This window comes from Pristiophorus japonicus, chromosome 15 (genome assembly GCF_044704955.1).
Source record: "Pristiophorus japonicus isolate sPriJap1 chromosome 15, sPriJap1.hap1, whole genome shotgun sequence".
Classification (NCBI taxonomy): Eukaryota; Metazoa; Chordata; class Chondrichthyes; family Pristiophoridae; genus Pristiophorus; species Pristiophorus japonicus.
In genome coordinates, this window is record NC_091991.1 from 94887037 (window position 1) to 94913747 (window position 26711).

Genomic DNA, 26711 nt, shown 5'->3' on the forward strand with positions numbered 1-26711 from the left:
AATCTATCATCATAAGGTAACCCCCTCATCTCCGGAATCAGCCTAGTGAATCGTCTCTGTATCCCCTCCAATGCTAGTATATCCTTCCTTAAGTAAGGTGACCAAAACTGCACGCAGTACTCCAGGTGCGGCCTCGCCAATACTCTGTACAGTTGCAGCAGGACCTCCCTGCTTTTGTACTGCATCCCTCATGCAATGAAGGCCAACATTCCATTCGTCTTCCTGATTACCTACTGCACCTGCAAACTAACTTTTTGGGATTCATGTACAAGGACCCCCAGGTCCCTCTGCACCGCAGCATGTTGTAATTTCTCCCCATCCAAATAATAGTCCCTTTTGCTGTTTTTTTTTCCAAGGTGGATGACCTCACATTTTCCGACATTGTATTCCATCTGCCAAACCTTATCCCATTCGCTTAACCTATCTAAATCTCTTTGCAGCCTCTCTGTGTCCTCTACACAACCCGCTTTCCCACTAATCTTTGTGTCATCTGCAAATTTTGTTGCACTACACTCTGTCCCCTCTTCCAGGTCATCTATATATATTGTAAACAGTTGTGGTCCCAGCACCGATCCCCGTGGCACACCACTAACCATCGATTTCCAACCCGAAAAGGATCCATTTATCCCAACTCTCTGCTTTCTGTTCGCCAGCCAATTCTCTATCCATGCTAATACATTTCCTCTGACTCCGCGTACCTTTATCTTCTGCAGTAACCTTTTGTGTGGCACCTTATCGAATGCCTTTTGGAAATCTAAATACACCACATCCATCGGTACACCTCTATCCACCATGCTCGTTATATCCTCAAAGAATTCCAGTAAATTAGTTAAACATGATTTCCCCTTCATGAATCCATGTTGTGTCTGGTTGATTGTACTATTCCTATCTAGATGTCCCGCTATTTCTTCTTTAATGATAGCTTCAAGCATTTTCCCCACTACAGATGTTAAACTAACCGGCCTATAGTTACCTGCCTTTTGCCTGCCCCCTTTTTTAAGAGCGGCAGTCGGCGAGAGGCGGGAGCAGCGTGGTGAGGCCTATAAAGGCCCAGCGGGTGTTCCACCGGCAGCGGCAGTCGGCGAGAGACGTAGGCAGCGCGGTAAGGCCTATAAAGGCCCAGCGGGTGTTCCACAGGCAGCGGCAGTCGGCGAGAGGCGGGAGCAGCGTGGAGAGTCCTATAAAGGCCCAGCGGGCGTTCCACAGGCAGTGGCAGTCGGCAAGAGGCGTAGGCAGCGCGGTGAGGCCTATAAAGGCCCAGCGGGTGTTCCACAGGCAGCGGCAGTCGGCGAGAGGCGGGAGCAGCGTGGAGAGGCCTATAAAAGGCCCAGCGGGCGTTCCACAGGCAGTGGCAGTCGGCAAGAGGCGGGAGCAGCGTGGAGAGGCCTATAAAAGGCCCAGCGGGCGTTCCACAGGCAGCGGCAGTCGGCGAGAGGCGGGAGCAGCGCGGTGAGGCCTATAAAGGCCCAGCGGGTGTTCCACAGGCAGCGGCAGTCGGCGAGAGGTGGGAGCAGCGTGGTGAGGCCTATAAAGGCCCAGCGGGTGTTCCACAGGCAGCGGCAGTCGGCGAGAGGTGGGAGCAGCGTGGTGAGGCCTATAAAGGCCCAGTGGGTGTTCCACAGGCAGCGGCAGTCGGCGAGAGGCGGGAGCAGCGTGGTGAGGCCTATAAAAGGCCCAGCGGGTGTTCCACAGGCAGCGGCAGTCGGCGAGAGGTGGGAGCAGCGTGGTGAGGCCTATAAAGGCCTAGCGAGTGTTCCACCGGCAGCAGCAGTTGGCAAGAGGCGTAGGCAGCGCGGTGAGGCCTATAAAAGGCCCAGCTTGTGCAGCTCCAGCCGGGAGAAAAAGCAGAAAAGAAGTAGAAAGGAATCAAAAGGTGACGTCACAGCCAAAGGGGTAAGTGATTGGCTGGTGATTGGTAAGTAGTTTTTCTTTTTTATATCAGTAAGTAACCTGTAACAGTGTTGTCACCAATTTAAGTGTATCTAAGGGTTAAGTCATGGCAGGAGAGCTCGGTCACGTGCTATGCTCCTCCTGTACCATGTGGGAACTCAGGGACACTTCCGGTGTCCCTGACGACTACATCTGCGGGAAGTGTATCCGCCTCCAGCTCCTGATGGACCGCATTGCGGAATTGGAGCTGAGAGTGGATTCACTCTGGAGCATCCACGATGCTGAGAATGACGTGAGTAGCACATGTAGCGAGTTGGTCTTACCGCAGGAGAAGGGTCCATTGCCAGCTAGGGAATGGAAGACCAGCTGGAAGAGTAGTGCAAGGAAGGTAGTGCAGGGGTCCCCTGTGGTCATCCCCCTGCAAAACAGATACACTGCTTTGAGTACTGTTGAGGGGGATGACTCATCAGGGGAGGGCAGCAGCAGCCAAGTTCATGGCACCATGGCTGGCTCTGTTGCACAGGAGGGTGGGAAAAAGAGTGGGAGAGCGATAGTGATAGGGGATTCAATTGTGAGGGGAATAGATAAGCGTTTCTGCGGCCGCAACCGAGACTCCAGGATGGTACTTTGCCTCCCTGGTGCAAGGGTCAAAGATGTCTCGGAGCGGGTGCAGGACATTCTAAAAAGGGAGGGAGAACAGCCAGTTGTCGTGGTGCACATTGGTACCAATGACATAGGTAAAAAAAAGGGATGAGGTCCTACGAAACAAATTTAAGGAGCTAGGAGCTAAATTAAAAAGTAGGACCTCAAAAGTAGTAATCTCGGGATTCCTACCAGTGCCACGTGCTAGTCAGAGTAGGAATCACAGGATAGCGCAGATGAATACGTGGCTTGAGCAGTGGTGCAGCAGGGAGGGATTCAAATTCCTATGGCATTAGAACCGGTTCTGGGGGAGGTGGGACCAGGACAAACCGGATGGTCTGCACCTGGGCAGGACCGGAACCAATGTCCTAGGGGGAGTGTTTGCTAGTGCTGTTGGGGAGGAGGTAAACTAATATGGCAGGAGGATGGGAACCAATGCAGGGAGACAGAGGGAAACAAAAAGGAGACAAAAGCAAAAGACAGAAAGGAGATGAGGAAAAGTGGAGGGCAGAGAAACCCAAGGCAAAGAACAAAAGGGGCCACTGTACAGCAAAATTCTAAAAGGACAAAGGGTGTTAAAAAAAACAAGCCTGAAGGATTTGTGTCTTAATGCAAGGAGTATCCATAGTAAGGTGGATGAATTAACTGTGCAAATAGATGTTAACAAATATGATGTGATTGGGATTACAGAGACGTGGCTCCAGGATGATCAGGGCTGGGAACTCAACATCCAGGGGTATTCAACATTCAGGAAGGATAGAATAAAAGGAAAAGGAGGTGGGGTAGCATTGCTGGTTAAGGAGGAGATTAATGCAATAGTTAGGAAGGACATTAGCTTGGATGATGTGGAATCTATATGGGTAGAGCTGCAGAACACCAAAGGGCAAAAAACGTTAGTGGGAGTTGTGTACAGACCTCCAAACAGTAATAGTGATGTTGGGGAGGTCATCAAACAGGAAATTAGGGGTGCATGCAATAAAGGTGCAGCAGTTATAATGGGTGACTTTAATATGCACATAGATTGGGCTAACCAAACTGGAAGCAATACGGTGGAGGAGGATTTCCTGGAGTGCATAAGGGATGGTTTTCTAGACCAATATGTCAAGGAACCAACTAGGGGGGAGGCTATCTTAGACTGGGTGTTGTGTAATGAGAGAGGATTAATTAGCAATCTCGTTGTGCGAGGCCCCTTGGGGAAGAGTGACCATAATATGGTGGAATTCTGCATTAGGATGGAGAATGAAACAGTTAATTCAGAGACCATGGTCCAGAACTTAAAGAAGGTTAACTTTGAAAGTATGAGGCGTGAATTGGCTAGGATAGATTGGCGAATGATACTTAAGGGGTTGACTGTGTATGGGCAATGGCAGACATTTAGAGACCGCATGGACAACAATTGTACATTCCTGTCTGGCGTAAAAATAAAAAAGGGAAGGTGGCTCAACCGTGGCTATCAAGGGAAATCAGGGATAGTATTAAAGCCAAGGAAGTGGCATACAAATTGGCCAGAAATAGCAGCGAACCCGGGGACTGGGAGAAATTTAGAGCTCAGCAGAGGAGGACAAAGGGTTTGATTAGGGCAGGGAAAATGGAGTACGAGAAGAAGCTTGCAGGGAACATTAAGCAGAATTGCAAAAGTTTCTATCGATATGTAAAGAGAAAAAGGTTAGTAAAGACAAACGTAGGTCCCCTGCAGTCAGAATCAGGGGAAGTCATAACGGGGAACAAAGAAATGGCGGACCAATTGAACAAGTACTTTGGTTCGGTATTCACTAAGGAGGACACAAACAACCTTCCGGATATAAAAGGGGTCAGAGGGTCTAGTAAGGAGAAGGAACTGAGGGAAATCCTTATTAGTCGGGAAATTGTGTTAGGGAAATTGATGGGATTGAAGGCCGATAAATCCCCAGGGCCTGATGGTGGCCTTGGAAATAGCGGATGCATTGACAGTCATTTTCCAACATTCCATTGACTCTGGATCAGTTCCTATCGAGTGGAGGGTAGCCAATGTAACCCCACTTTTTAAAAAAGGAGGGAGAGAGAAAACAGGGAATTATAGACCGGTCAGCCTGACATGGGTAGTGGGTAAAATGATGGAATCAATTATTAAGGATGTCATAGAAGCTCATTTGGAAAGAGGTGACATGATAGGTTCAAGTCAGCATGGATTTGTGAAAGGGAAATCATGCTTGACAAATCTTCTGGAATTTTTTGAGGATGTTTCCAGTAGAGTGGACAAGGGAGAACCAGTTGATGTGGTATATTTGGACTTTCAGAAGGCTTTCGACAAGGTCCCACACAAGAGATTAATGTGCAAAGTTAAAGCACATGCGATTGGGGGTAGTGTGCTGACATGAATTGAGAACTGGTTGTCAGACAGGAAGCAAAGAGTAGGAGTAAATGGGTATTTTTCAGAATGGCAGGCAGTGAATAGTGGGGTACCGTAAGGTTCTGTGCTGGGGCCCCAGCTGTTTACACTGTACATTAATGATTTAGACGAGGGGATTAAATGTAGTATCTCCAAATTTGCAGATGACACTAAGTTGGGTGGCAGTGTGAGCTGCGAGGAGGATGCTATGAGGCTGCAGAGTGACTTGGATAGGTTAGGTGAGTGGGCAAATGCATGACAGATGAAGTATAATGTGGATAAATGTGAGGTTATCCACTTTGGTGGTAAAAACAGAGAGATAGACTATTATCTGAATGGTGACAGATTAGGAAAAGGGGAGGTGCAACGAGACCTGGGTGTCATGGTATATCAGTCATTGAAGGTTGGCATGCAGGTACCGCAGGCGGTTAAAAAAGCAAATGGCATGTTGGTTTTCATAGCGAGAGGATTTGAGTACAGGGGCAGGGAGGTGTTGCTACAGTTGTACAGGGCCTTGGTGAGGCCACACCTGGAGTATTGTGTACAGTTTTGGTCTCCTAACTTGAGGAAGGACATTCTTGCTATTGAGGAAGTGCAGCGAAGGTTCACCAGACTGATTCCCGGGATGGCGAGACTGACCTATCAAGAAAGACTGGATCAACTGGGTTTGTATTCACTGGAGTTGAGAAGAATGAGAGGGGACCTCATAGAAACATTTAAAATTCTGATGAGTTCAGACAGGTTAGATGCAGGAAGAATGTTCCCAATGTTGGGGATGTCCAGAACCAGGGGTCACAGTCTAAGGATAAGGGGTAAACCATTTAGGGCCGAGATGAGGAGAAACTTCTTCACCCAGAGAGTGATGAACCTGTGGAATTCTCTACCACAAAAAGTTGTTGAGGCCAATTCACTAAATATATTCAAAAAGGAGTTACTACTCGGGGGATCAAGGGGTATGGCGAAAAAGCAGGAATGGGGTACTGAAGTTGCATGTTCAGCCATGAACTCATTGAATGGCCTACTCTTGCACCTATTTTCTATGTTTCTATGTTTCTAAACAGAGGCGTTACATTTGCTGCTTTCCAATCCGATGGTACCTCCCCAGAGTCCAGAGAATTTTGGTAGATTATAACGAATGCATCTGCTATAACTTCCACCACCGCCACGTTCTGGCCCTCAGAGCAGCAATAGCGCATATAAAAGCGATACCTGGCCATTAAGATGCTCTCCTTCGGCTTGAGGTGTTCCTGAACCAGCGTGCACAACTCTGCATATGTCTTGTCCGTTGGTTTCGTCGGTGCTAGCAGATTTTTGACGAGGCCATATATCGTGGACCCACAAACAGCAAGGAGAATCACCCTGCGATTCTTCCGTATCCAGTTCGTTGGCCACGAAGTATTGGTCAAGACTTCTCAATCATCACCCTCAACAAATCTCTCAAGAATACCAACGATAGCCATAACCGCGTGAAAGTTCGTGATCTGTTACTCGTCGCCAATTGTTATGTTCAGAATAACTTCACAATACTATAAGCTCAAACTGTTATGACCTTGGTCTCTTTAATGTAACTCCAGAATGAGGAAGGAGCATGGTAGACTGCCTTTTATACCTGCTTGCCCGGGGTGTGCAGGTGACCCTTGGGTCTCCAACAGGTGCGCCCCACGACAGCAAGTCTTACACATTCGTAAAGTTTACATACATAACAGTGTCATCGATTTAAAACTCCACAACTCCATTCAGAGTCTGTTCCACATCTTTTTCATTCTTCGTTTGAATAAGTTCCTGCCCTCTGTGCCAACTTTTCCTTTAATCTTTTTCAACCTACCGCCCCGTATTCTGGTATCCTGCCATACCTGGTCGCATGTTCTGCCTTTACCTTGTTGCCCTCTCGTCTCTCCATTAAAACCGTCATTCTCTCTGTATCCCCAAGCCACACTGAATTTCTCATTGCCATTTCCTCGCTCCTTTTCTCCCTCAGCCACTGAACTCAGCAACTCCTTATCCTTGGTCATTTCAATCTCCATCTCAACTTGCTTTGCCCTCTCTACTCTGTTTTCCCTGCCCTCCTACCCTCCCTAAATTTCTCGTAAAAAGACTTGGATTTATATAGCATCTTGCAGGACCACCGGACGTCTCAAAGCACTTTAGAGCTAATGAAAAACTTTTGCCGTGTAGTCACTGTTGTAATGCAGGAAACGCAGCAGCCAATTTGTGCACAAGCAAGCTCCCACAAACAGCAATGTGATAATGACCGGATAATCTGTTTTTTTGTTATGTTGATTGAGGAATAAATTTTGGCCAGCACACCAGGGATAACTTTCTGCTTTGATTCGAAATATGTGCCATGGGATCTTTTATGTCCACTTGAGAGAGCAGACGGAGCCTTGGTTTAACGTCACATCCGAAAGACAGCACCTCCGACAATGCTCCCTCAGCACTGCACTGAACGTTCGTCTAGATTTTATTGTGCTTTCGTACTGTATAAACTCTCCTACCCATATTCAAGACCACCCCCCCCCCCCATTTTTACATCTCACTTGATCTCGCTACACCCATAATGTTGAGGGGATCTCATAGAAACATATAAAATTCTGACGGGATTGGAAAGGTTAGATGCAGGAAGAATGTTCCCGATGTTGGGGAAGTCCAGAACCATGGGTCACAGTCTAAGGATAAAGGGTAAGCCATTTAGGACTGAGATGAGGAGAAACTTCTTCACTCAGAGAATTGTGAACCTGTGGAATTCTCTACCACAGAACGTTGTTGAGGCCAGTTCGTTAGATATATTCAAAAGGGAGTTAGATGTGGCCCTTACGGCTAAAGGGATCAAGGGGTATGGAGAGAAAGCAGGAATGGGGTACTGAGGTGGACCAGGAACTCGCGTGGCAGCAGCAGCTTCAGGTAGGTGCACTTTTAAAAGTTTTTCCCTCGATCACCCGCGGAAAGCAGCCGACCGGGATTTGTGGGCCAATATAGTTAGTAGCTGGGTTTAGTTTGATTTCAAATTCATTAGTAATTACTTACTCTGATTATTTACTTATTTAACTATTTAAAGTTGATAAATTGGTTTACAGTTAAAATGAGGGTGCATATAATAAATTGAATACTTAGCTTAAACTGTGTGATTTAAAAAACTGTTTCGTCTCGTTCATTGCAGGAGAGGTTCTTTCAGTGTCTTTCTGGTCTAAGGACCCAGAATATAGCTTCACAAACCGAAAAGGTGAAAATGATTCAAATAAAGTCAACCAAATCTTCAAAAGCAGCAGCATTATAGCAAGTCCCCACGTACCGTTCATTGATTATGAAAAAGTGACAACTAAGATCTGCAGCCGTACTCGCAGGCAAAAGTGCAAAGAATGTAACACATCTACTCCCAATCTTGGATTGAAAGATGAGCTGTTTAACAATTGGAGTAAATTAGATATGGTTTCTGAAATAGAAGAGAACATCTTGAAAGAACTGATTGAGCGCACAGTGCATTGCTATGATGCACTCCTGAACTGTAACCATGGCTCCATCACTGAGACCCCCAGCTTCACTCGAGACCTTGCTGCTCACTCGCTGCAACTTTGCTTCCTGCTAGCTGCTCGATCAGGTTTGTTATTGAGTAGTAATCTCAAATACTATTGTCAGTGTCAGTATCAAGCATCACACGGTAGTTATAGCACTGGTACATAGGAACAGGAGGAGGCAATTCAGCCCCTCAAGCTTGCTCTCAGTTAGATCCTGGCTGATCTGTACCTCAACTCTATTGATCCGCCTTTGTTCCATATCCCTTGAGACCCTTACCCAACAAAAATTGATCAATCTCGGTCTTCAAAATTTCAATTGACCCAGGTGGATGGGTAGAAATACTGTGTACGTTACATGGACTTCAGAAATACACCTCTTACTACACCTGCGCAACATTTTTTATTTCTTACTGTCTATCCTGCAGTCTGCCAGTTACGTTGCCAGTTGAATGCTGAACTAGATGTTTTGTATTATTGGCCCAGCTTCACTGGATTGAGATTTCCCCAAACTCATTTCATATTCACTTTATTAGTCTACATTGAGTTTGAAACCAATGTGAAAGGTCAGTGCCTCACCCACTAGAGCTTTCAGGCTCCTTACTTCAGACCCCTGCCCCAGATGGCCAGTACACTAGAAACTGGGTCTTGAATGAAAATAGAGACTCTACTTGCCCATTTCAATTACCAGTGTTTATTCCAAAAGCTGAGGATTACTTACCTGTGTTTTAGTCCCAGAAATCATTTTAATTTTAGTTTTCATTTCTTTTTATCATGAATTTTAAATTTAGTCTGTTTAAGTTTTAGTTCTAATTTTAATTTGATGATGAAAATACAATAATTTTCAGTGATTATCTTCATCCCAGTTTTGGTTGACTAAAGGAACACTGATTAAGCCTGAATTGCTATCCCAGGAGGGCCCACAGTCAGGCCTCCAGTTAGTGTTTATTAAAGACAAGAAACAATCTCAAAGATATAAGGGTAAAAGAATCCAACAACATAACAATGTGTTTCTAACAGTCTTTCATTTCTGATCTAGATGATCCACATCGTGGTGTTGGAGCAATAATCTACAACAAGAAACAGTTCATTGTAAGTGAATGCTGCATATTTTGTCTTAATTTTTAAAAATTCATTTATGGGATGTGGGCATTGCTGACAAGGCCGGCATTTATTGCCCATCCCTAATTGCCCTCGAGAAGGTGATGGTGAGCTGCCTTCTTGAACCACTGCAGTCCGTGTGGTGAAGGTGCTCTCACAGTGCTGTTAGGGAGGGAGGTCCAGGATTTTGACCCAGTGACGATGAAGGAACGGCCGATATATTTCCAAGTCAGAATGGTGTGTGACTTTGAGGGGAATTTGCAGATGGTGGTGTTCCCATGCGCTTGCTGCCCTTGTCCTTCTAGGTGGTAGAAATTGTGGGTTTGGGAGGTGCTGCAAAAGAAGCCTTGGCGAGCTGCTGCAGTGCAACTTGTCGATGGTACACACTGCAGCCACGGTGGAGGGAGTGAATGTTCACCTACTCATAACAGTACCTCTTAAAATGTAGTCCTGACACACTGCACCTTATACTGAGGCAGAAGATACAGTGTAACAACCAGACCACAAGTTCCTGTGTTAAGAGCCATCTTGTAGTCTGTGTGTTTGTGGTATCGTAGAGAATATACCACAGATGAGGAGAGACAGTTTACCATGGTTACAGTCCATGTAATTTAAAATTTGGAGTCAGGGTCCTGTAGCCCCAAAACCCAACTAATGAAATACCAGAGTTAAAGTGAAAACCCAATCGAGGATTCGTATGGTTTATGTCCATATTCCCACTAAACAGCTAACCACCCACTCCCCATACCAGCTGATATTGTCAACTATTCCCTTTCCTCAGATACTGTCCCCTTCCTTTTTAAATCTGCCATCATCACTCTCCTTCCCCTCAAAAAACACTTGACACCTGTAAACTATCACTCCATCTCCAACCTCCCTGACCTCTCCAAAGTCCTTGAAATAGTTCTCATCTCCCAAATTCGTGATCACCTTTCCTGTGACACGTTTGAACCCCTCCAATCATGTTTCTGCCCCACCAAAGCACTGAAACAGCCCTAATCAAAGTCCCAAATTACATTCCATGTAACTGTAATGGTGGTAAACTGTCTCTTCTCATCTGTGGTATATTCTATACGACATCACAAACTCACAGACTACAAGATGACTCTCAACACAGGAACTTGTCAAGTGACCTGTCATCTAATGCCTTTATTGTAAACAGCAATGGCCGCATTACCACAGTAGTCCACTAGGTGGAGCAGTAATCCACTAGCTGGAGTTATATATTACACTTCTCCCTCCTTAATGAAGAAGTAATTATATCAAACAATCATCATACATAACTTGCATGGTTATACATAACAAAAGATATGGACTTATTTTGCCGCATTTGCAAATCAAACATAACCATTTGTTTTCTGTTTCGAAGAGGATACCTTCACTCTCGAACAGAACTTTACAAACATGGTGTTGAACTCAGACTCATTCTAGGCTGATCCTGAGGAGAGTTTTCCTCCAAAGGATACTCTTGATCTACATTTGAACTCTCTACAACTTCAGACTGTTTGTCTGCCTGACTGAGACTCAGACTTAAATTCTGACTTTCCCTTGGACTTGTTTCTAATACATCTGATGTAGGATTTGCTACTGGTACTCTACTTGTGATAAGACTATCTGATGAGTCAGAAATAATCGAATCATTCCAACTTTCAACTCCTTCCACGTCTGTAGATAAAATATGATCAATGTGAACAAACCTAACCTGTCCATGATCAAACATTTTGACCAAATATGTGCGAGGGCCACATATCTTCACTATTCTTCCTGGTAACCACTTTAACCATTTATGGTGATGGTTCTTCACTCTCACCCTCTGATTCAATTTCACACTTCTCTCTCTTACTTCTATCATGATTCTCTTTCTGCCTTAATTGTTTCTTTTCTACGGATTGTTTGGCTTTAACAACGAGAACCTGGTTCATGGCTGGCATTTGAGAAACATCTCTGCTGGTGTTCTACCAGTAGTTGTATGAGGAGTATTATGATAAGTAATTAGAAAATTAGCCAAATTGTGATCCAATGACAACTGCCGTTTCTTTGGATTTGGATACAACATTTGTTTGATGAGAGCACATTTTACAATTTGTACTGTGCGCTCTGCTGCACCATTTGAAGCAGGGTGGTACGGAGGAACCTTGGTATGTTTCACACCATTTCTGCTCATGAACTGTGCAAATTCTTCTGAACAAAATTTCAGCCCATTATCAGAAACAATCTCTTCTGGGAGGCCATAAGAAGAAAATAATCTTCGCAAATTGTCTAATGTTTCACTTGTTGTTATTTTCCGCATCGGAAACACCTCTACCCACTTCGAATGGCTCTCAATCACAATGAACAATTGCTGTCCTTCGAGCTTAGCAAAATCCATAAGTAACCTTTGCCATACCCTGGGAGGCCATTTCCTTGGCTGTAATGGTACTGATGGTGGTTGCTTGCTTACCGATTGACATGTCGCACACTGACTAACGATGTACTCTATATCTTTATCTAGACCTGGCCACCATAAGTAACTGCACATTCCCAGGTGCTGGTCATGAAGATCTCCCAATAATTTGGACCTGAACTTATTTGGAATAACTACTCTTGCACCCCACATGATACAATCTTTATCCACTGATAATTCATTCCAATGAACGAAGTATGGATGAAAATCTTTCTCTGATACATGGTTTGGCCAGCCATTTGCTATGTAATCATACACCTTTGTCATAATCTCTTCAGCTGTGACTGGCAGTTCATCAATGTATGAAAAATAGAACACTTCTTCCCTATTGGGTGTAACTTGTAATGGGGATGGCAACCTAGACATAGCATCAGCATTACTGTGATCAGCTGATCATCTGTACTCAATGTCACATTTATATGCTGACAAAATCAAAGCCCATCTCTGCATTCAGGCTGCAGCTAAAGTTGGAACTGGGGACTTTGGATGGAAGATTGCTGTCAGGAGCTTATGGTCTGTAATGATGGTAAACTTACAAGTACTTGTGAAACTTCTTGACCCCAAAAATTGATGCCAAAGCTTCCCTTTCAATTTGCGCATAATTACGCTTACTGGCACTGAGAGTGCGTTAAGCAAAGGCAATTGGTCTCTCCTCCCCTCTATGTAATACATGAGAGATCACTGTCCCAACTCCATATGGAGAGGCGTCATATGCTAGCTTGATCTCCTTAGAGTCATAATGAACTAACATGGTGCCCTCTACCAACTGCCTTTTAGACTCCTTGAATACTGCATTGCATTCTTCTGACCACTTCCAATGGACCTGTTTTTTCAATAGTTCATTCAGTGGATGTAACACTGTAGCCAACTTTAATAGGAACTTCCCATAATAGTTCAAAAGACTCAAAAATGATCGAAGTTCAGTGACATTCTTGGGAGTGGGTGCATTTCTAATTGCATCCAGCTTTCCCTCGGTTGGATGTAAACCATCTTTGTCTACTCTGTGCCCTAAGTACTCCACTGAGTTTTGAAATAACTCACACTTGCAAGCAGATACTCGTACTCTGTGCTTCTCTAGCCGTTCGATGACTTCATTCAATATGTTATTATGAATTTGCCTGTTGGTGCTGCAATTAGTATGTCATCTAAATAATATACTACCCCTTCAATACCTTGTAAAATCTGGTTCATCACCCTTGGAATATGGCGGGGGTGGAAGACACTCCAAATGGTAGCCTATTAAATTGATATAGGCCTAGATGAGTATTTATAGTCAAACATGGCTTGGACTCCTCATCTAGTTCAAGTTGTAAGTCGGCATTTGTAAGATCTAACTTTGAGAAGATCTGACCACCTGTCAGTGTTGTGAACAAATCTTCTACATTTGGCAATGTATTGGGGAGATTACCCTCTAGAACCTGGTTATGGTTACTTTATAATCACCACACAACCTTACCTTACCATCGGACTTAGGTACAACAACAATGGGTGTAGCCTAATTACTTAGATCTATCTTAGAGATAATGTTCTCAGTCTCTAGTCTTTTGAGTTCTTGCTCAACTCTCTCCTTGAGTGCATATGGCATGGGACATGGCTTGCAGTAAACCGGTCTAGCGTCCTTCTGTACCCTGACACTCGCCTTGAAGCCTTGGATCGGACTGCCTGTTTCGCAGAACACCTTTGGATACTTCTTGATGACATCATTCTTTGATGCAAATCTCATTTCAACACGAAACATCTCACTCCAATCCAGCTTCAGTGATCCCAAACGATTTCTACCCAATAAGGCAGGCTTGTCTCCTGCCACTACTAAGAAAGGCAAGCTCCGAAATTGATCTTTGGGGACCTTAGGGTCCAACAGCCTTTTTCTTTTAACTTGCAGGCGATTCACCTCGGTTATCTGACGACTGGAAATTTTCGGGAATATTGGTCAGCCATATCCATTGACATAGCTGTCTGACAAGCTAAATCAAAAGTTAAGTTCGGAGTTGTCAACAACTTTTTTCTGATCGATTAATTTTTCATCCCACAAACAAAGCGGTCACGCAACTCTCGGTCCTGAAATTTTCCAAAATGACAATGAATGGGTAGCTTTTTTAATGCTATAATGTACTCACTGATTCTTTCGTCAGGTAATTGATTTTGTATTCCAAAATGATCACTTTCAGCAATTTCCAGGGGCTCAGGACTGTACCGCTGTTCTAACTTGCTTAGAATCTCCGTAAGTGATATGTCCTTTGGCTTGACAGGAACAAGCACATTTATCAGGGTTTCTTACACCTCAGGGCCTGCTTCAGTCAGGAAAATAGCCCGTTTTCTTTCCATCACCACCCGGTTATGGTTTTCACCGGGGACTTCAATTATACTATTGTGAAAAACATTTCTAGCCGTTCCATATACGCTCCGAAACTCTCTTGGTTGCGTTGAAACGCACCCAGGCCCCCTATTCCCAGAGGCACGGCCATCTGGACTCTTCAGTTCAACCAAATGTGCTGTAATTTCCCTGGGATTTTTAGCTGCTCTGCAACACAGAGGACCTCTCTAGTCCCTCTGTTATTTGGCTGGAATCATCCACCAACAAAAATTTCAGCTAGGGTATCCCGAAATCCTATCCTACGTCACCAAATGTGGTATATTCTCTACATCCTCACAACACACAGACTCCAAGATGGCTCTTAACACAGAAATGTGTCAGGTGACCTGTCACTTGATGCCTTTATTGTGAACAGCAATGGTTACATTACCATAGTAGTCCACTACGTGGACTCCTTCTGAACCTGTCTACAGCCTTTGACATGGTTGACCACACCACCCTCCTCAACATCTCTCCTCCGTTGTCCTGCTGAGTGAGAGTGCCCTTGCCTGGTTCCATTCCTATTTATCCAGTAGAAGCCAGAGATCCACCTGCAATGGCTTCTCGTCCCATTCCCTCTTCATTATCTCTGGAATTCCCCAAGTATCTGCCACTTTTCCCCTTCTATTTCTCATCTACATACTGCCGCTCGGCGACATCATCCAAGAATACATCAGATTCCACATGTAAGCAACATCACTCAGCTCTATCTCATCACCACCTCGCATTACCCCCTTACTGCCTCTAATTTGTCATTCTGCTTGTCCGACATCCAGTATTGGAAGAGCCGAGATTTCCTTCAATTAAATTTTGGGAAGACTGAAGCCATTGTCTTCGATCCCCGCCACAAACTCCGTTCTCTCGTCACCAATTCCATCCCCCTTGCTGGCCACTGTCTCAGGCTGAACCAGACTGTTTGCAATTTCGGCGTCCTATTTGACTCTGAAACGAGCTCCCGATCCCATAGTCTCTCCATCACAAAGACCGCCCACTTCCACCTCCGTAACATCACCCGTCTCTATTCCTGCCTCAGCCCGTCTGCTGCTGAAACCCTCATCCGGACCTTATCTCTAGTCTTAACTCTTACAACCATCTCCTGGCCAGCCTTCTATCTTCCACCCTATATAAACTTAAGCTCATCCAAAACTTGCTGGCCATATGCTAACTCGCACCAAGTCCCGCTCACCCATCACCGCCATGCTCGATGCCCGTGTCCTAACTCGCACCAAGTCCCGCTCACCCATCACCCCCGTGCTCGATGCCCCGTGTCCTAACTTGCACCAAGTCCCGCTCACCCATCATCCCCGTGCTCGATGCCCCGTGTCCTAACTCGCACCGTCCCGCTCACCTATAACCCCTGTGCTCGCTGACCCGTGTCCTAACTCGCACCAAGTCCCACCACCCATCACCCCCTTTGCTCACTGCACCGTGTTCCATCTCGCACCAAGTCCCGCTCACCCATCACCCCCTGTGCTCGCTGCCCGTGTCCTAACTCGCACCAAGTCCCGCTCACCCATCACCCCCTGTGCTCGCTGCCCGTGTCCTAACTCGCACCAAGTCCCGCTCACCCATCACCCCCTGTGCTCGCTGCCCGTGTCCTAACTCGCACCAAGTCCCGCTCATCCATCACACCCTGTGCTTACTGACCCGTGTCCTAACTCGCACCAAGTCCCGTTCACCCATCACCTCTATGCTCGCTGACCCATGTCCTAACTCACACCAAGTCCCATTCACCCATCACCCCTTTGCTCGCTGACCCACATTGGCTTTCGGTTGAGCAACAGCTCGATTTAAAAATTCTCTATCTTGTTTTCAAATCCCTCCATGGCCTCGCCCCTCCCTATCTCTGTAACCTCCTCCAGCCCCACAGCACTCGTGTGATAGCTGTGTTCCTCCAATTCTGACCTCTTATGCATTCGTGATTTTAATCGTTCCCACTATTGGCAGACGTACCTTTAGCTGCCTAGGCCTTAAGCTCTGGAACTCCCTAAACCTCTCCGTCTCTCTATCTCTCTTTCCTCCTTTAAGATGCTCCTTAAAACCTATCTCTTTGACCAAGCTTTCGGTCATCTGTCCTAATATCTCTTTATGTGGCTCAGTGTCTAATTTTGTTTGGTAACACTCCTGTGAAGAGTCTTGGGGTGTTTTACTGAATTAAAGGTGCTAAATAAAAGCAAAGTTGTTGTTGTTTGTTCCCTCCAGACTCGACTATTCCAATGCTCTCTTGCTGGCCTCCCATCCTCCTCCCTCAGTATACTTCAGCTTATCCGAAACTGGGCAGGAAATCGACGTCTCTGCCGCCACTTATAGGCAACCAGGACCTCTTAAAGGGGAGGTGCACTCTAGCTAGATACAAGGGAACTTGTGAAGAGAGAAATGGCTGAAAGACCTGTACAGTGTTCAGGATACAGTAATGGAGCAAGGGGTTGGGGAAAAATATGAGTGAGGGATGGGAAGGAAGCAGCTAAAGATTGCAGGCCAGATTTTCCATGTAACTCCTAGCCCAAACACAACCTGCAGCTACTGGTGGCTTTGGGGCTGAAATTGCCCTCTCCCTAAGCTCCGTTACCAGAGAGGCCTTACCGACCAGGGGCAGGCGGATGGGCCAACACATCTGAAATTGCACTGGGCCGGAAGCGGCGGGAACGGTTTTCCGCTCCACCTGTTTTCCCGCCGCGTCAGGCACGCACAACCCCCTCTCCGCCCCTTGCACGATATTGCCCTGCAGGTCGGCCCAACAATTATGCCCCCGGGTTCGGCCGGACTACCATTCCGAATCCCTCCCTGGTAGCCCAGTGGGCCTAACTAAACTTGTTGCAGAGCTCGCAGTGGCCCTTCCCTTTAACTGAAGGGAAGGGATGTTGTGATGTGTCGGTGCAGCGCTGATGACTGGTCGGGGCAGTCGACCCACTTCAAGGGCACTTCTGTCCCACAGCCGCCACAACTTTCGCCCTGAACAAAAAAAAAATCAGCAGCTGAATTTCTCTGGTATCTGCACACCATGGGTTGGGATGGAGAAAACATTTAAAAAAACGTAATGTGCGCCCCGTTTGGGGCGGGGGGGCAATTTCATCTCCACTACATCAAGCTGTACTTCCCACCACCCTCCCACCTAAAGGGAAGGAAGAAAAGATGAAAGAGAGAGAATCAAAAAACAAGAGGAGGAGAGATAGAGAGAGCAACATGAAGACAACAGAGACAGATAAGAAAGTGCCCATATGCTCTGTCTTACAGTCTGCAACAATAGGAGATTGCCTAGTATTCCTGAAAGACTGGAATCTCCTCTGCCAGGAGAGTATATTTACCAGCAGCCCTTAAATGCAGTGGGTTGGATTCAGTTGCTATCAAATGTCATTGCAGTGTGGGCTGGTACCAGTTTATTTAAAAATTCATCTGTTCTTTGTCTGCAGGTTGCAGCTGGCTACAACGGCTATATTAAGAAAGCAACATATGGAAACTTCCCTCGCTGTGGAAGAAATAGTCAGTCCACCACTGCCAAAGCCAGCTCCATGGTCCATGCAGAAGTGAATGCTCTTCTCTTCAGGTAGTGTCTCTGCTGCCCGTCCATTAGGTGTAACACCCATGACAATTACTAATAAGAGCAGGCCTGATGGCTCAGTGGTGAAGGTCCTGAGTGGACCTCAGCCTGACAGACCAGGACCATCATGGCTTGAGCTCCAGTCTGTATGGAGTTAACTGAGCTCAGACAGTGTGACTGAAGAGACACAACCATTGGCCTAACTGAACTGAACAGTGTCCCTGGGCAACAAGGGCTGCCTGCCCATCTATAATAGAATAGCTCAGTGAAACTTGCTGTGTAGGCGCACTTTACACATGAAGGAATTGGGTGACTTACAGGAAGTCACCCAGTGCCAGTGGATCAGCATCCCTGTAAGGAGTTAACCTCTTGGACTGAAGTGCGAGGAACTGGAAAAATAAATCAAAATATTGTCTGCTTCACAAGATAGAATTGTCCAGACATATTTGCAAACTCAGGTAGATAGCAGCTTTCCCTCATTGCATGATCAGCCATGATCATATTGAATGGGGGTGCAGGCTCGAAGGGCCGAATGGTCTACTCCTGCATCTATTTTCTATGTTTCTATGTTTCCAGCCCCATGCATAGAATGCCTCATATCCCATACAGACCCACATAGGTAGACCCTCTCACATCCCATACAGACCCACACAGGTAGAGTCGCAGGTGGTGGTATGCAGCATGTGGGAGTTTGTGGAGAGCATTGTGATCCCGGACAACCACGTTTGCAGTAAGTGCCTGCATCTTGAGGAACTTCAGCTCAGAGTTGTTGAGCTGGAGTCTGAGGTACAGACATTGTGGGCATCAGGGAGGGGGGAGAGTTACCTGGACACTTTGATCCAAGAGCCAGTCACATCCCTTAGGTTAGGTAGTGATACAGATCTGGTTATTGGTCAGGGTCAGAAGGGTGTGACTGCAACTCAGGCAGGTAAGGGGACCACAGGTGCAGTGCTGGAGGAGTCTCGACATTTGTCCTTATCCAACAGGTATGAGGTTTTTGCTGCCTGTTTGGATGAGAGAAAAGCCTGCAGGATGGATGAGCAGGCTGATCATGGCACCATGGTGCAGGAGGCCATTCAAGAGAGGCGCTGGAGTGAAAGGAAATGTAGTTGTGGTAGGGGACAGTATAGTCAGAGGGATAGATACTGTTCTCTGCAGCTTCAACCAGGAGTTTTGAAGGTTGTGTTGCCTGCCAGGGTTAAAGACATCTCCTCGCCGCTGTAGAAGCACTTGGAGTGGGAAGGGGAGGATTCAGTTGTCCACATAGGAACCAAGGTAGAACTAGGATTGAGGTTCTGCTGAAAGAGTTTGAGCAGTTGGGGTCCAAATGAAAACGCAGAACCTCAAAGGTAATAATCTCTGGATTATTAGAGCTGAGCCAAAAGCCAATTATTGTGGGGATCAGCAGATTAGAAAGTTAAATGCGTGGCTCAAAGAGTGGTGTGGGAGGCAGGGGCACTTGGAAAGAGGGAGCTGTTCCGTTGGGATCGGCTCCTCATAAACCTAGCTGGGATCAGTGTCCTGGTGAACTGAATAACTAGGGCAGTAGACAGGGCTTTAAACTAATGAAGGGGCGGGGTTGGGGGTGGTGGAGGATTCAGGAAAGAGTAAATTTAAAAGCAGCAAGAGAAATGTCAAGGCTCTGGAGCTAAGCAGAGTTTAGGGTAAAAATAAGCAGAGTGGGTCAGGAAGGGGCAGAGAGAGTAACATAGGTAATAGGGCATCGCTGACTCAGGGAAAAATAGAAAAAAGTCAAAGCTAAAGGCACGATATCCGAATGTGTGAAGCATTTGCAACAAAAAAGATGAATCAATCGCGCAGATAGAAATTAATAGGATTGATGTAACAGCCATTATAGAGACATGGTTGCAAAATTACCACAGTTGGGAACTAAATATTCCAGGATACTTAACTTTTAGAAGAGATAGGCAAAATGGAGAAGGAGGAGGGATAGCCCTGATAATAAAGGATGGGATAAAAACAGTTGAGAGAAAAGATCTTAGCTCCGAAAATCAAGAAGTAGAATCAATTTGAGTGGAGCTAAGAAACAGCATGGGGCAGAAAACATTGGTGGGAGTTGTTTATAGGCCCCCAAACACTAATGGTAATGTAGGGCCCAGTATCAATCAGGAAATTAGTGGTGCATGTAACAAGGGTAATACAGTAATCATGGGGGACTTTAATCTACATATAGACTGGGCAAACCAAACTGGCAGCAATAGTGTGGAGGATGAATACATGGAATGTATACAAGATGGTTTTCTAGATCAGTATGTTGAGGAACCAACTAGAGAACAGGCTATTTTAGATCCAGTATTGTGCAATAAGAAAGGGTTAATTAAAATCTTGTAGTAAAGGGATCCATCAGAAAGAGTGACAATAATATGATAGAATTGTACATTAAGTTTGAAAGTGATTTCGTGAAATTTGAAACTAGGGTCTTAAATCTAAACAAAGCAAACTACGTAGGTATGAGGGGCGAGTTGGCTAAGGTAGATTGGGAAACTACATTAAAAGGTATGATGGTAGACAAGCAATGGCTGGCATTTATAGAATTAATACATAATTTACAACAAACATACATTCCTTTAAGGCACAAAAGCCCCACAGGAAAAGTGGTCCAACCATAGCTTTAAAAAAAAGTTAAAGATAGTATTAGAGCAAAGGAAGAGGTTTATAATGTTGCCAAAAAAAGCAGTAAGCCTGAGGATTGGGAGGATTTTAGAATTCAGCAAAGTTGATAAAGAAAGGGAAAATAGAATATGAGAGTAAACTAGCAAGAGACATAAAAACAGACTATAAAAGCTTCTATAGGTATGTAAAAAGGAAAAGATTAGTGAAAGTAAATGTGGGTCCCTTACAGGCTGAGACAGGAGAAATTATAATGGGGAATAAGGAAATGGCAGAGAAATTAAACAAATACTTTGTGTCTGTCTTCACGGAAGAGGACATGAAAAACCTCCCGGAAATAGTGGAGTACCAAGGGTCCAGTGAGAATGAGAAACTGAAAGAAATTAGTATTAGTTAAAAAATAGTGCTGGAGAAATTAACGGGACTGAAAGCCGATACATCCCCTGGTCCTGAAGGCCTACATCCTAGGGTTTCAAAAGAGGTGGCTATAGAGATAGTAGATGCATTGCAAATTTGACAAATTTGGAGTTCTTTGAGGATGTAATGAGCAGCGTGGATCAAGCAAATATAACGCCCTTATTTAAGAAAGGAGGGAGACAGAAAGCAGGAAACTAAACATCAGTTAGCCTCACACCTGTCATTGGGAAAATACTGGAGTTCATTATTAAGGAAGCAGTAACGAGACATTTGGAAAAGCATAATTCAATCAAGCAGAGTCAGCATGGTTTTATGAAAGGGAAATCATGTTTGACAAATTTTCTGGAGTTCTTTGAGGATGTAACGAGCAGGGTAGATAAGGGGGAACCAGTGGATGTAGTGTATTTGGATTTCCAGAAGGCATTCGATAAGGTGCCACATAGAAGTTTACAGCACAAGATAAGTGTTCACAGGGTTAGGGATAATATGGATAGAGGATTGGCTAACTAGCAGAAAATAGAGAGTCGGGATAAATGGGTCATTTTCCGGTTGGCAGAGAGTAACAAGTGGGGTGCCACAGGGATTGGTGCTGAGGCTTCAACTATTTATAATCTATATTAATGACTTGGATGAAGGGACCGAGTGTAATGTAGCCAAGTTTGCTGATGATACAAAGATAGGTGGGAAAGCAAGTTATGAGGTGGATGCAAAGAATCTACAAAGGGATATAAATAGGCTAAGTGAGTGGGCAAACATTTCGCAGTGGAGCATAATGTAGGAAAATATGAGGTTATCACTTTGGTAGGAAAAATAAAAAAGCAAATTATTATTTAAATGGGGAGAGATTACAAAATCCTGTAGTACAGAGAGATCTGGAGGTCCTTCTACATGAAACACAAAAAGTTAGCATGCAGGTACAGCAAGTAATCAGGAAGGCAAATGGAATGTTGGCCTTTATTGCAAGGGAGGATGGAGTATAAAAGTAGGGAAGTCCTGCTACAACTGTACAGGGCGTTGGTATCACCACAGCTGGAGTACTGCGTACAGTTTTGGTCTCCTTATTTAAGGAAGGATATACTTGCATTGGAGGCAGTTCAGAAAAGGTTCATGAGGTTGATTCCCGAGATGACGGGGTTGTCTTATGAAGATAGGTTGAGCAGGTTGGGCCTATACCCATTGGAGTTTAGAAGAATGAGAGGTGATCTTATTGAAACATATAAGATACTGAGGAGGCTTGACAGGGTAGATGCAGAGAGGATGTTTCCCCTCATGGGGGAATCTAGAACTAGGGGGCATGGTCTCAGAACAAGGGATTGCCCATTTAAAACAGAAATGAGGAGGAATTTCTTCTCTCAAAGGGTCGTGAATCTTTGGAATTCTCTACCACAGAGAGTTGTGGAGGGTGGGTCTATGAATATTTTGAAGGTGGAGATAGACAGATTTTTGAATTATAAGGATTTATGGGGAGTGGGCGGGGAAGTGGAGATAAGGCCAAGATCAAATCAGCCATGATCTTACTGAATGTTGGAGCAGGCTCAAGGGGCCAAATGATCTACTCCTGCTCCTATTTCTTATGTTCTTAGGTTGTCATCTTCCAAATTTCCATATGTTATACATTGGAATGTAGCTAGTCTAATGCCGCTATTTAAGAAAAGAGGGAGAGAAAAGGGGGTACTACAGACCAGTTAGCCTGACATCAGTAATAGGGAAAATGCGAGACTAGTTGAACAAATACTTTGGTTCTGTCTTCACGAAGGAAGACACAAATAACCTTCCGGAAACACTAAGGGACCGAGGGTCTAGTGAGAAGGAGAAACTGAAGGAAATCCTTATTAGTCGGGAAATTGTGTTAGGGAAATTGGTGGGATTGAAGGCATCAGTAGTGGGGAAAATGTTGGAATCAATTATTAAAGATGAAATAGCAACGCATTTGAAAAGCAGTGACAGGATCGATCAAAATCAGCATGGATTTATGAAAGGGAAATCATGCTTGACAAATCTTCTAAAATCTTTTGAGGATGTAACTAGTAGAGTGGACAAGGGAGAACCAGTGGATGTGGTGTATTTGGACTTTCAAAAGGCTTTTGACAAGGTCCCACACAAGAGATTGGTGTGCAAAGTTAAAGCACATGGTATTGGGGGTAATGTACTGACGTGGATAGAGAACTGGTTGGCAGACATGAAGCAGAGAGTCAGGATAAACGGGTCCTTTTCAGAATGGCAGGCAGTGACTAGTGGGGTGCCGCAGGGCTCAGTGCTGGGACCCCAGCTATTTACAATATATACCAATGATTTAGATGAAGGAATTGAGTGTAATATCTCCAAGTTTGCAGATGACACTAAGCTGGGTGGCGGTGTGAGCTGTGAGGAGGATGCTAAGAGGCTGCATGGTGACTTGGACAGGTTAGGTGAGTGGGCAAATGCATGGCAGATGCAGTATAATGTGGATAAATGTGAGGTTATCCACTTTGGTGGCAAAAACACAAAAGCAGAATATTATCTGAATGGCGGCAGATTAGGAAAAGGGGAGGTGCAACGAGACCTGGGTGTCATGGTACATCAATCATTGAAAGTTGGCATGCAGGTAAAGCAGGCGGTGAAGAAGGCAAATGGTATGTTGGCCTTCATAGCTAGGGGATTTGAGTATAGGAGCAGAGAGGTCTTACTGCAGTTGTACAGGGCCTTGGTGAGGCCTCACCTGGAATATTGTGTTCAGTTTTGGTCTCCTAATCTGAGGAAAGATGTTCTTGCTATTGAGGGAGTGCAGCGAAGGTTCACCAGACTGATTCCCGGGATGGCAGGACTGACATATGAGGAGAGACTGGATCGACTGGGCCTGTATTCACTGGAGTATAGAAGGATGAGAGGGGATCTCATAGAAACATATAAAATTCTGACGGGACTGGACAGGTTAGATGCAGGAAGAATGTTCCCAATGTTGGGGATGTCCAGAACCAGGGGACACAGTCTAAGGATAAGGGGTAAACCATTTAGGACTGAGATGAGGAGAAAATTCTTCACTCAGAGTTGTTAACCTGTGGAATTCCCTGCCGCAGAGAGTTGTTGATGCCAGTTAGTTGGATATATTCAAGAGGGAGTTAGATATGGCCCTTACGGCTAAAGGGATCAAGGGGTATGGAGAGAAAGCAGGAAAGGGGTACTGAGGGAATGATCAGCCATGATCTTATTGAATGGTGGTGCAGGCTCGAAGGGCCAAATGGCCTACTCCTTCACTTATTTTCTATGTTTCTATGTAATAAGGACATGGTAACAGGGCATTTAGAAAATAATAATAGGATTGGGCAGAGTCAACACGGATTTATGAAAGGGGAATCACATTTGACATAAAAACATAAGAAATAGGAGCAGGAATAGGCCATTTGGCCTCTCAAGCCTGCTCCGCCATTCAATAAGATCATGGCTGATCTGATCATAGACTCAGCTCCACTTCCCTGCCCGCTTCCCATGACCTTTTACTCTCTTATCGCTCAAAAATCTGTCTATCTCCGCCTTAAATATATTCAATGACCCAGCCCCCACAGCTCTCTGGGGCAGAGAATTCCACAGACTTACAACCCTTCTCAGAGAAGAAATTCCTCCTCATCTCAGTTTTAAATGGGCGACCCATAATTATGAACCTATGCCCCCTAGTTCTAGATTCCCCCCATCTTATATGTTTCAATAAGATCACCTCTCATTCTTCTAAACTCCAGTGAGTATAGCCCCAACCTACTCAACATTTCTTCATAAGTCAACCCCTTCATCTCAGGAATCAACCTAGTGAACCTTCTCTGAACTTCCTCCAATGAAAGTATATCCCTCCTTAAATAAAGAGACCACAACTGTACGCAGAACTCCAGGTGTGGCCTCACCAATATCCTGTACAGTTACAGCAGGACTTCTCTGCTTTTATATTCCATCCCCTTTGCAATAAAGGCCAACATTCAATTTGCCTTCCTGATTACTTGCTGTACCTGCATACTAACCTTTTGTGTTTCATGCACAAGGACCTCCAGGTTCCGCTTTACTGCAGCATTTTGTAATTTCTCTCCATTTCAATAATAATCTGCTTTTTTTTTTTCCTGCCAAAGTGGATAACCTCACACTTTCCCACATTATTCTCCATCCGCCAAATGCTTGCCCACTCACTTAGCCTGTCTATATCCTTTGCAGATTTTTTGTGTCCTCCTCACAACTTGCTTTCCCACCCATCTTTGTATCATCAGCAAACTTGGTTACATTACACTTAGTCCCTTCATCCAAGTCATTAATATAGATTGTAAATTGTTGAGGCCCCAGCACCAATCCCTGTGGCACCCCATTAGTTACCGTTTGCCAACCGGAAAATGACCCATTTATCCCAACTCTCTGTTTTCTGTTAGTTAGCCAATCCGCTATCCATGCTAATATATTATCCCCAACCCCGTGAGCTTTTATCTTGTGCAGTAACCTTTTATGTGGCAACTTATCGAATACCTTCTGGAAATCCAAATACACCACATCGACTGGTTCCCCCTTACCCACCCTGCTCGTTACATCCTCAAAGAACTCCAGCAAATTTGTCAAACATGATTTCCCTTTCATAAAACAATGCTGACTCTGCTTGACTGTATTATCCTTTTCCAAATGTCCTGCTACTACTTCCTTAATAATGGACTCCAACATTTTCCCAACGACAGATGTTAGGCTAACTGGTCTATAGTTTCCTGCTTTCTGTTTGCCTCTTTTTTAAATAGGGATGTTACATTTGCGGTTTTCCAATCACTGAGACCTCTCCAGAATCCAGGGAATTTTGGTAGATTATAACCAGTGCTTCCATTATCTCTGCAGCCACTTCTTGTAAGACCCTAGGATGCAGGACTTCAGGCACAGGGACCTGTCCACCTTTAGTCCCATTAGTTTACCGAGTACTTTTTCTTTAGTGATAGTGATTGTTTTAAATTCCACCCTCCCTATAGCTCCTTGATTATCCATTATTGGGATGTTTTAGTGTCTTCTACCATGAAAACTGATACAAAATATTTGTTCAAAGTCTCTGCCCTTTCCTTGTTCCCCACTATTAATTCTCCGGTCTCATCTGCTAAAGGACCAATGTTTACTTTAGCTACTCTCTTCCTTTTTACATACATGTAGAAACTCTTACTCTCTGTTTTTATATTTCTTGCTAGTTTACTCTCATAATCTATCTCCCTCTCTTTATTATTTTTTTAGTCGTCCTTTGCTACTTTTTAAAAGTTTCCCAATTCTCTGGCCTCCCACTAATCATGGCCACATTGTATGCCATTGTTTTCAATTTGATACCTTCCCATATTTCCTTCGTTAGCCACGGATGGTATTCCCTTCTCTTAAAGTCTTTCTTTCTCATTGGGATATATTTATGTTGAGAGTTATGAAATAGCTCCTTAAATGTACGCCACTGCTCATCAACCGTCCCATACTGTAATCTATTTTCCCCAGTCCACTTGATCCAACTCTGCCTTTATACCTTTGTAATTGCCTTTATTTAAGCTTAGGACCCTGGTTTGAGATCCAACTTTCTCACTCTCCAACTGAATTTGAAATTCAACCATGCTTTGATCACTCTTTCCTAGAAGATCCTTTACTAGGAGATCATTTATTAATCCTGTCTCATTACACAGTACCAGGTCTAAGATAGCCTGCTGCCTGGTTGGTAACACAATGTACTGTTCAAGGAAACCATCCCGGATACACTCTATGAACTCTACTCAAGGCTACCTTGGCCAATTTGATTTGTCCAATCAATAAAAGATTAAAATCGCACATTAAAATTACTGCTCCTTTTTTACAAGCCTCCATTA

The 26711-nt window shown here is 44.7% G+C and overlaps 1 protein-coding gene across 1 annotated transcript in view; it reads left to right on the plus strand.

Moving 5' to 3' along the window:
• LOC139281569 (uncharacterized) overlaps positions 1-26711 on the plus strand; it is a 111181-nt gene that overhangs the window by 7563 nt on the left and 76907 nt on the right. The window contains exons 3-5 of the mRNA XM_070901727.1: positions 8058-8495; positions 9449-9501; positions 17717-17850. Of these exons, the coding sequence (XP_070757828.1) occupies positions 8058-8495; positions 9449-9501; positions 17717-17850 (625 nt within the window). The remainder of the gene's footprint in view (positions 1-8057; positions 8496-9448; positions 9502-17716; positions 17851-26711) is intronic.